This window comes from Nicotiana sylvestris, chromosome 6, assembly GCF_000393655.2.
Source record: "Nicotiana sylvestris chromosome 6, ASM39365v2, whole genome shotgun sequence".
Classification (NCBI taxonomy): domain Eukaryota; kingdom Viridiplantae; phylum Streptophyta; class Magnoliopsida; order Solanales; family Solanaceae; genus Nicotiana; species Nicotiana sylvestris.
The window spans coordinates 201982532-201992933 of NC_091062.1; the positions used below are offsets into that span (position 1 = coordinate 201982532).

Sequence of the window (10402 nt, forward strand, 5' to 3'; positions counted from 1 at the left end):
GTATTGTGATTCTTCGAGAGTTGGGATTGGTTGTGTATTGATGCAGGAGAGTAGAGTTATTGCTTATGCTTCTCGTCAGTTGAAGCCCCATGAAAAGAACTACCATGTTCATGATTTGGAGTTGGCTTCCATAGTTTACACGTTGAAGATTTGGAGACATTACTTGTATGGTGTGTCTTGTGAGGTGTTTACTGATCATCGCAGTCTTCAACATTTGTTCAAGCAAAAGGATCTTAATTTGAGACAGCGGAGGTGGTTGGAGTTGCTTAAGGATTATGATATCACTATATTGTACCATCCCGGAAAGTCCAATGTGGTGGCCGATGCTTTGAGCCGAAAGGCAGCGAGCATGGGGAGTTTGGTATATATTCCAGTTGGGGAGATACCTCTTGCAGTTGATGTTCAGGCCTTGGCCAATCGGTTTGTGAGGTTGGATATTTCGGAGCCCATTCGGGTATTGGCATGTGTGGTCTCTCGGTCTTCTTTATAGGATCGCATCAGAGAGCGCCAGTATGATGATCCGCATTTGCTTGTCCTTAAGGACAGAGTTCAGCACAATGATGCTAGAGATGTGACCATTGGTGATGATGGGGTATTGAGGATGCAGGGCCGGATTTGTGTGCCCAATGTGGATGGGCTTCGGGAGTTGATTCTAGAGGAGGCCCATAGCTCGCGGTATTCCATTCATCCGGGTGTGAAGATGTATCAGGATTTGAGCAACATTATTGGTGGAGAATAATGAAGAAAGATATTGTGGAATTCGTAGCTCGGTATCTCAATTGTTAGCAGGTGAAATATGAGCATTAGAGATCGAGTGGTTTGCTTCAGCAAATGGATATTCCTGAGTGGAAGTGGGAGAGGATCACTATGGACTTTGTAGTTGAACTTCTATGGACTTTGAAGAAGTTCGATGCTTTTTAGGTGATTGTGGATCGGCTGACCAAGTCCGCGCACTTCATTCCTGTGTGTACTACCTATTCTTCAGAGCGGTTGGCAGGGATATATATCCGAGAGATTATTCGCTTGCATGGTGTTCCGGTTTCCATCATTTAGGATAGAGGTACTCAGTTTACATTGCAGTTTGGGAGGTCTGTGCAGCGAGAGTTGGGTACTCAGGTCGAGTTGAGCACAACTTTTCATCCTTAGACGGATGAACAGTCTGAGCACATTATTCAGACATTGGAGGACATGTTGCGTGCTTGTGTCATTGATTTTGGAGGGTCATGGGATCAATTTCTACCGCTTGCAGAGTTTGCTTATAACAATAGCTACTAGTCGAGTGTTCAGATGGCTCTATATGAGGCTTTGTATGGGAGGCGATGTAGATCTTTAGTTGGTTGGTTCGAGCCCGGTGAGGCTAGGATATTGAGGGCAGACTTGGTGCAAGATGCTTTGGAGAAGGTGAAAATGATTCAGGAGAGGCTTCATACAACACAGTCGAGGCAAAAGAGTTATGCCGGTAGGAAAGTTCGAGATGTGTCCTATATGATTGGCGAGAAGGTTTTGTTGAAGGTTTCACCCATGAAGGGTGTTATGAGATTTGGGAAGAAAGGGAAATTGAGTCCTCAGTTCATTGGGCCTTTTGAGGTGCTCCGGAGGATTGGGGAGGTGGCGTATGAGCTTGCTTTGCCACCCATCTTGTTGAGTGTGCATCCGGTATTTCATGTTTCTATGCTCTGGAAGTATAATGAGGATCCGTCTCATGTTTTGGATTTCACGGTTCAGTTGGATGATGATTTGACCTACGATGTGAAGCTAGTAGCTATTTTGGGTCATCAGGTTTGAAAGTTGAGGTCAAAGGATATAGCTTCAGTGAAAGTGCAGTAGAGAGGTCGGCCCGTGGAGGAGGCTACCTAGGAGACCGAGCGGGAGATGCGGAGCAGCTATTCTCACCTGTTTGAGGCTTCAGGTATGTTTCTTAATTCGTTCGCAGACGAACGTTTGTTTAAGTTGGAAAGGATGTGATGACCCGACCAGTCGTCTCATGAGTTATCGCTCTGTTTTCCCCATTTCTGCTTCTTTATGCTTCGTTATCCGTGTTTTATGGTATCGAATTTTGGTAATTTCAGGATTTGTTCCCTTTGTTGATTGTTTTCTCTTGGGCTTTGTTCCCTTAGCATATGTTGACGTACTCGTTCTGATTTTGGATAGATTCGACGCGCGTGGAGGCTGATTCGAGGGGCAAAGGCATCGCGAGCTAGAGATTTAGCAGGTTCGAGGTGAGTAATGATTGTAAATGATGTTTTGAGGGTTTGAAACCCCGGATTGCACATTGTAGTACTATATTGAGGGGAAGCACACGCTTGATGACGAACGTGGGGTCGTGCACTATTGGGGATTGTGACTTGATCCGTCCCGATTGATGATTTTACCATGTATTTGATTGAAAACTATTTGCTATCATCATTATTTGGGCTAAATGCCATATTTGGGCCTGGTGCCAACTATTTGAACCCTTCGGGGATTTTTATTGATATTTCCTCACTGTTTGACTTTATACTTGAACTCAGTCATGTTATTTTCCACTGTTTTACTACGCAACCATGTTTACTCAGTTTTAATACTTAAATGACATTTTAAATGATGTTTGGGCTGAGAAACATTGTTTTACTATTGCCGAGGGGCTTGTGAGGATTTTTGACTGAATAAGGCCGAGGGCCTATGTTGCGAGGAACACTGATACTAATATGAGGCCGAGGGCCTGAGATATGTACGCCACTAGGTGGCTTGATTGATATGAGGTCGAGATCCTAGTTGATGACACGAGATGACTTGTTATTGTGCTTGGATCGTAAGGGGCCCCTCTAGGAGTCTGTACACCCACAGTGAGCGCGGGTGCCTATTGTGATGTAAAATTGAGCCCGATGGGCTAATTTGTTGATACTGTGCCCGAGGGGCGAACTTCTATTTGTTTACGTTACCTTAATTACCTGTCAATTACTTGTTTACTTGTTGAAAGATGATTTTTACTTGATTTTCCACTATTTTACTGCTTTTAAATGGTTTTACGGCTTCATTATAGAATGCCTTGTGCCTTACGTGTTTTTTTACTTTCAGTCTTTATTTACATTTGTTACTCACTGAGTTGGAGTACTCACTTTACTCCCTGCACCTTGTATGCAGATTCAGGCGTAGCTGGCACCGCTCCCGAGTGCTGATACCTCCAGCTTTATGCGGGTTTTTCAGAGATTACGAGGTAGCTGTTGGCGTCCGCAATCCCGTGTGTCTCTACTCCTTTATCGCTTCTATTTCCCTTCAGACAATTGTTTTAGTTATGGATTTAGTAGAATTGTATTATGACTTATAGATGTTCATGACTTGTGACACCAGATTGTTGGGGCTGTGTAGTTTATTGTTATTTAGACTTCCGCATGTTTTATGTCGTTTTCTACGTTTATTATGAAATCAGTATTTAAAACTTGTGTTGAAAATGGTTTATTACTAAAGGAAATGGGTTGTGGTTAGTCGATTGGTTGGCTTGCCTAGTAGTGTGATAGGCGCCATCACGACCGGTATTTGGGGTCGTGACGATAGCTCACACTTGCATCGTGCTTTTACCACTAAATCAAAGCCATGTAAGCTTTTTTTGTGTCTCATTATCATATTGATTTTATGAAAGAAGTTTAAGGGCCTTTTAACAAATGAATGTTGTACTTATTTTATGTTATTTTATATAATTCGATCTTCTTGTACATAAATTTAAAATAATTGACGCTACGTATACATAGTTAGTACTATATTAAATGCACGAAATCCTACAAAAAATTTTGTGATTTTTTAATCTTTAAAATAAATTTCACATTGTATAAAGTTATAATTTGATAATTTTCTTAATGTTTAGGAGATTTAAATCAACTAAATTTTTGATTATTTAGGATATTGAAATCGACTAAAATTTTGATCATTAAATCTTTCTTATTTGAATTAGTAGGAAATCCTAATATTAATAGAACTTTAAAATTAATTGAGAGTTTTTTATTTGAACTATGTAACATATATCTTTCCTAATTGTATGAATTTACGTGCACTTCCAATACTAATCAAGTTCCTGATTAGTGTTTGAAGTTCCAAAGTAATACAAATTTCACATGTACAACAACACTTAATTTGAACAACCTCGTAGGCTCTTACAAACTATATAATACAAAGGGATACGTTGGCTCAATGCATCACACCACACACGAAACATCATCCTCTCCAGGTAATTTTATTTTCCTTATCATATGAACTGTCTATAAGAGATTAATTAATTCCATACATCTCAATTAACAATATACTATATCAGCATGTTATCTTGCTTTAGTTGTATCCTTTTCTTCTTGTTGCTTTTTAACTTTTTTTCTATCTTCAATGATGATTCTGCTTTGTGGTGATGACTGATGAACCCCAGTTCTGGGTAAATATTGTGTATTTGTGTTGCATACTCGATTGAACTGTAATATTTGTTTTTATTGTTTTATATTGCATTGTTTACTATTAGGTTATTTGTTAATGATTGCACAAGCACGGAATAATATACCTTTCATGCTTGAAATATAACTGAATTTCTTTCATTACATGAAATCTCTAGTAAAGATTAATTTCATATAATGTAATTTTTTTTAAAAAGAATATATTCAATGATACTGAGTAGTGTATCTTAAGACTAGTTAAGAAAAAACCACTTGGAATTGCATCTAGATCGTTATGCCCTAATAATCAACGAAAGAATGCTTGTTACGTACAGCTTAACTGCAAACCATTTGACAAATCCAACAACATATACATAATGTTCAACGCATTAATTTATGAGCAGTAAACAAATTTAATAAAAGAAAATCTCATGCAGAACTAATAATTAAAAGACTCCACAATAAAGAACAGTCACGGAATTCACAGTCGAAATTATATAGAATAAACGAGAAAGTAAAAAGAACAGAAAACTAAAATGGTATTTGTCCAGAATAATCTTTGAAAACATAGAAATTTTAAAATAAAATAATAACAGACTATAGATCATATACTTGTGTACTTGTATATCTCTCATTCTTCAATCTCTAAGCTTAAAAAAGTGTCTTAGGTTGTGTTTGGTCAAGGTCAAAACCTAATAAATCCATGTAGTTGCTGAAATCATCCATCGGCGGCATGTCTGGTAATCCGTCCCAAAATTCTTCGGAAGGTGGCCAACAATCATTTTCTGGAACAAGAGGAATAGATTCATCTCCTCTCATATGTTGAGAAGTAGAGCTCTCTAATTTTGGATCATTAAAAACATTTCCTTCACTTTTTACGAGACGATGATGCCCTGAATTAATATTTTGTTCTCCACTCAAATAAACATCACGTGGGAATACATTGGATATATTGTTGTTGTTGTTGTTACTCAAATGAACATTCTGATCTCCTGTAACATGTGTATGCTGCACCACTTGTTGAGGATGATTATCTGCTATAGGATTTGCCATTATAGTTGACATGATATCAGCTGATGATGTTTGGCCCAAATCACTAGCAGCAGTAGCTTGTAGTTCATGGCCATTATACAAATAATTCGAATTGATAATTGTTTTATTGATCTTGAATTTTCGCTTTGTTGATCGAAGTGGTTCACCATTGTTATGGTTCATGACTTGTTTGGGCTCAATCAAAGAATTTACCATATCCCTTTGATCGTCTCCTTTCCTCTTTTCCCTATCATATATTCTGCATACTATAAAATCGTTGAACTGCACGCAACACAAAGTGAACATAATTTTAACCATATAGTATATGATATTTTGGATATATGAATATATATATAACATGTATATTTGGTAGTTGGCACTTGGTACTACTATATGTTCATGAAATTTAATGCTATTATTATTATCAAGTCTCTTGTTTGTGAACAGTAAGCAAAGATTGACATAATTAAGAGGTAAAAAAATATATTGAATAAGAATACTCATCTTGGAAAAAACTATCTTATACAATCGTTAATCCACCTCAACACCATCATGGATAATAAATAATGAAATTAAACTACATAGTGTAAAAATATTTATATTACTTGTGCAGTTTAACTGAATTAACGGACTGCTATTCTACTTTTTACTTATTGTTAGTGATGAAAATATATACTATATGTTATTATAGGTCAGCTTGAACAATAATGTAAAAAAATTATACACTATAGTGCAAAAACTTAAGCTTGTTGAACAGTACAGTCAAACCTCTCTATAACATCATCGTTTGTTCCGAATATTTTTGGATATTATAGCGAAGTGCTGTTATAGAGAATATATATTAAAACATAACGTAAATATTGGTTCCGAAAAAGCTTGACTTTTATAATGAAGTATTGTTATATAAGAATATTGTTATAAAGAGGTCTGATTGTACGTACCTTTTCTTCCGGAGCATGCCGAGGAAAGAGACTCTTATTTAGTTCAAGCTCATGCATTATCCAATTTGTCTTGATATCATTTTGGCCCTTCGGGGTTTTTAGATAGTAAACAAGTACGTTCTTTTTTCCAAACTGCAAGTTACCAGCAGTGAATATAGGAGTGAGTTTGCTGGTAATTTTCCAATATCCTTTTCCATCCCTGGTACTCCGATCAGTCTTAAATCCATTTGGATATTTTCGTTCTCTCCTTGTGAAAAAATAGGTATACTTCTCTTCCATGTCCATTCCTACAGTTATAATGACAAAACCATTAACTAAAGCAACAAATATTGATTATTTTAGAGATGAGTTTAAGTTTCGTGTACAACAATAATAACAACCCAGTAAAATTTCATAAGTGGGGTCTTGGGAGGATAGAGTGTACGCAGACCTTACCATTACCCCGAGGGGATAGAGAGGCTGTTTTCAGAGACCCTCGGTTCAAGAAGACAAAAAGAGAAACAATATATAAGTATTACCTTTTAATATTTACTAAAACGAAATATATATATATATATATATATATATATATATATATATATATATATGCGAGCCAAAATAGGAGAGGTGCAATTATGACAGGACATGATCACAATTTAAATAAAAATAGATAGGCGGAATATAGAAATCAGTTAATCAGTGTAAGGACGGAAAATTAAACCACATCCTACAATTCACAGAACAACGCATATTATGAAAAAAGTACTATATTACAACAACAACCCAGTGAGATTTCACAGGCGGGGTTTGGGGAGGGTAGTGCGTACGCAGACTTTACCCCTATTCCGGAGGCGTGGAGAAGTTGTTTCCGGTAAACCCTCGGCACACGAAGTAAAGAGACAGTGTATCAGTATGAAAAAAAAGTATATTATGCCACATAATTAAGAAGAAACCGAAAAGGGAAAAGTGGTCCAACTCACACAAAATCTAAGTTAACTATCGATGCAACAACTATGACTATTTCACGATGATTAGAATGAACAATATTACGGTAATAAAGAATTTAAGTTTTGTTCACCGACTTAAAAAATAAAAGTGACATATATCCCCTAGTGACCTAACAGAGAATTTTGTGCAAACAGTATGGATCATTGTCACAATTCAACTTATTGTATAGGAGTTTTGGTCTAGAGACGTGCTAGGGTTTTAATACTTAGTTTCTAGGTCGATACAACTTGCACAAAATCTAATACGTCACTGTAACTGTGGAAAGCCATACCTGAAAGCTGAAAAGGGCTGCATTCGTAGATGTCGGCGTCCTGTATTAGTCCTGGCGGTATAAATTCTCCTTTCACCTTATAAAGTAAATATAGTAGCAGCTGTTGATCGTTTGGAACAAATCTGTAACCTATTGGGTATTGTTTCATGTATTGATGAGAACCTTCTTCTTTTGCTTCAGACATGACCTGGTTTCTTTGTTTCTATGTGTAAAGTTGCCCTAGCTAATTGGTAATTTCCTGATCGATGATATTGTTTCTATTATTTTTTTGTTAGGATAGTTTGATAACTAGTGATGCGTACATGCTTTATATATTTGCGGACAAACTTTAGGCAAATATTATTTGATGTGTTTTAGTAGATTTAGGAATCCTATCTATGACATATTTTAGTTGTAAATTTTCCTTTCTTTAGATGGTTTAGATTAAATAATACACGTGGTAATCTTTTAATTAGTTGATGGTGTGATAAGTTTATCTAATGATGTAAAAAACTTTGTCCAATGAGAAGGCACAAACCTTAATTAAACTCTAAATAGATATAAAATTATGAAAACCAATTTGTGATTATATTGCACGTAAGGAAAGATGCTAAGGTAGTTTTTATTACCAATGTTACCTTCCGCTGTCATCTCTTTTCTTTCTTTCTTGACACGCACTCCTCTCTCTCTCTCTCGAAAATTTTGCTTAATTTTATTAACCTTTTTGATTTAGGAAATAATATCTAATACCTCCTTTACATTAGTATCTTCAGAAAAAAGAGGACAATATCATCAGAATATTAAGAGGTAAATAATGGCCTCAAGCGTTTTGGATTATAAGTTTTCAAAAGTAAAAAAAAAATAAAAAATTCAAAAGTATTTTTGAAAAATCGAGTAAATTTCTTTTGAAGCAGTATGCATTTAACGTTAACGTTTTGAATGATATAGACTAGTTACATAAATTTTTAATTATAGTTATATGAGTAACACCAAATCACATATATTCAAAGTTTTAAAACGCTCCGTAAATCAAAATGAAGCTCTGAAGTTAAAAAGAAACCAAAAGAAGTGAAGGAAGCTATAGACTTCCAATTTCTAAGTAATGCATATATTCTATTGCGCATTTTTCAGTATTTGGAAAATTACTCGTTATAGTCCACAGTAATTAATGAAGAACTTTATAACTGTCAAAATAGACTTCGACAAGTGATAAAAAATTGCACGGCATGTCCCCCCAATGGGACTGGTCTTGACTGAATGTTTCCGTTTCTTACATTTTTAGCGAAATGTTCCATTTTTTTTTACTTGAACGTCGTAGTTCTTTAATATTTAAACCTTGAAATTCGTATTTGGTGATGGAAAGTAGAAGGTTAATAATCCATTATTGTTAAAATCATTTGAATGTTGATAATTTATGTAACGAACGGAAGAAAAGTTTTTATTATTGTAGTTTAGTCCACATTTTGTTATTGTAATTGAGTCCTGTACTTATTTCACTTTCAGTCCCTACAAGTGGCTATAGAATTAGTTGCCACGTGTCCCATTTGTATTTTTTTAGGAGCCTTGTCTTATTTATTTCCATGTATATTTCCCTTTACATAGCTATGTTGAATGAAAATTGAGTCTTTGTTTTTCTCTGCATTTTTCTTTCTTTCTTTTAGTTCTTGTTTTCCATTCTCATGACGATTCCAACGTGGGAATCATTACAATTTATGCTTAAATTTTTAGTTCAAATACTGATTTAATAATTTATTGTAAAAAGCTCAAAACTCCATTGTTGGGCCTTAAAAAATGTTGAAGAAGACAAAGTGGGTCTTTTTAATTTGATATTATTTGACTAAATTGGTGATTGAGAATTATTTGTGTTGGTTTAAAAGTTTATTTCAAATTAATAATCATTTAGAGCAGGTTTTGGGTGGTTTGATAAAAAAAAGTTGCAAGCTCGAAAATACTTTGTTAAAATAACACATAAAAATTATGCCAGTCGAGTAAAGTTCGATGAATAACTTAATAGATAGGTAGAGTAATGTGATGACCCAAAAGGTCATTTTCTATTTTAGAATCCGATTCCGCGTTCCGAGACCTTGAAAATCTCATTTTATCTCTCCCTGGTTTGCGTGCGCAGTCCGGGCGCGTATCCGGAAAGCCCTTATGTAAAAAACTTAAGAAAAAGATAATTTTTAGTTTAAAAAGATGATTTTAGTTGACTTCGGTCAATATTTTGGGCACACAAACCCGGACTTGTGTTACGACGGTCCCGAAGGGTCCGTCGTAAAATATAAAACTTGGGCGTATGCCCGGAATCGAATTCCAAGGTCCTAGCTCGAGAAATAAATTTTTGAAGAAAATTGTTAAACTGAAAATGTAATGGTTTTTGGAAATTGAATAAGATTTGATCTTGTTGGTATCGGGCCCGTATTTTGGTTCCGGAGTCTGGTACATGTCCGTTATGATATTTAGACCTTATCTGTGAAATTTGGTAAAAAACGAAAGCGATTTGATGTAATTCGGACCTTTGGTTGAGAAAATAGAAATTTTGAACTATCTTGAAAATTTCATGAGTTTTAGTGTTGAAGTCATAGTTCTAGATGTTATTTTGGCGATTTGATCGCGCGAGCAAGTTCATATGATGTTTTAAGACTTATGTGCATGTTTCGTTTGGAGCCCCGAGGGCTCGAATGAGTTTTGGATAGGCTACATAGTGATTTGGAACTTGGAAAAATAACTGGTATGCTTCAGCTGTGTTGCAGTCCTCAGACCTCGCAAATGCGAGGTCAGGGTTCGTATTAGCTATCACTGTC

General features: G+C 35.7%; 1 protein-coding gene across 1 annotated transcript; it reads right to left on the reverse strand.

Moving 5' to 3' along the window:
* Positions 1-5042: 5042 nt before the first annotated feature.
* LOC104224545 (NAC domain-containing protein 19-like) lies at positions 5043-7806 on the reverse strand. The gene is made up of 3 exons (XM_009776229.1): positions 7623-7806; positions 6365-6651; positions 5043-5705 (listed from the first exon to the last, which is right to left on the reverse strand). Exons 1-3 carry the CDS (start codon positions 7804-7806, stop codon positions 5043-5045), a joined length of 1134 nt encoding a protein of 377 aa, XP_009774531.1.
* Positions 7807-10402: the final 2596 nt, after the last annotated feature.

Coding starts and splice junctions, on each gene's coding strand:
- LOC104224545 (XM_009776229.1), bottom strand. CDS start 7,806: ATGTCTGAAGCAAAAGAAGAAGGTTCTCATCAATACATGAAACAATAC. Junction 6,652..7,622: donor CAGCCCTTTTCAGCTTTCAG/GTATGGCTTTCC, acceptor TTATAACTGTAG/GAATGGACATGGAAGAGAAG. Junction 5,706..6,364: donor GGCATGCTCCGGAAGAAAAG/GTACGTACAATC, acceptor TGTTGCGTGCAG/TTCAACGATTTTATAGTATG.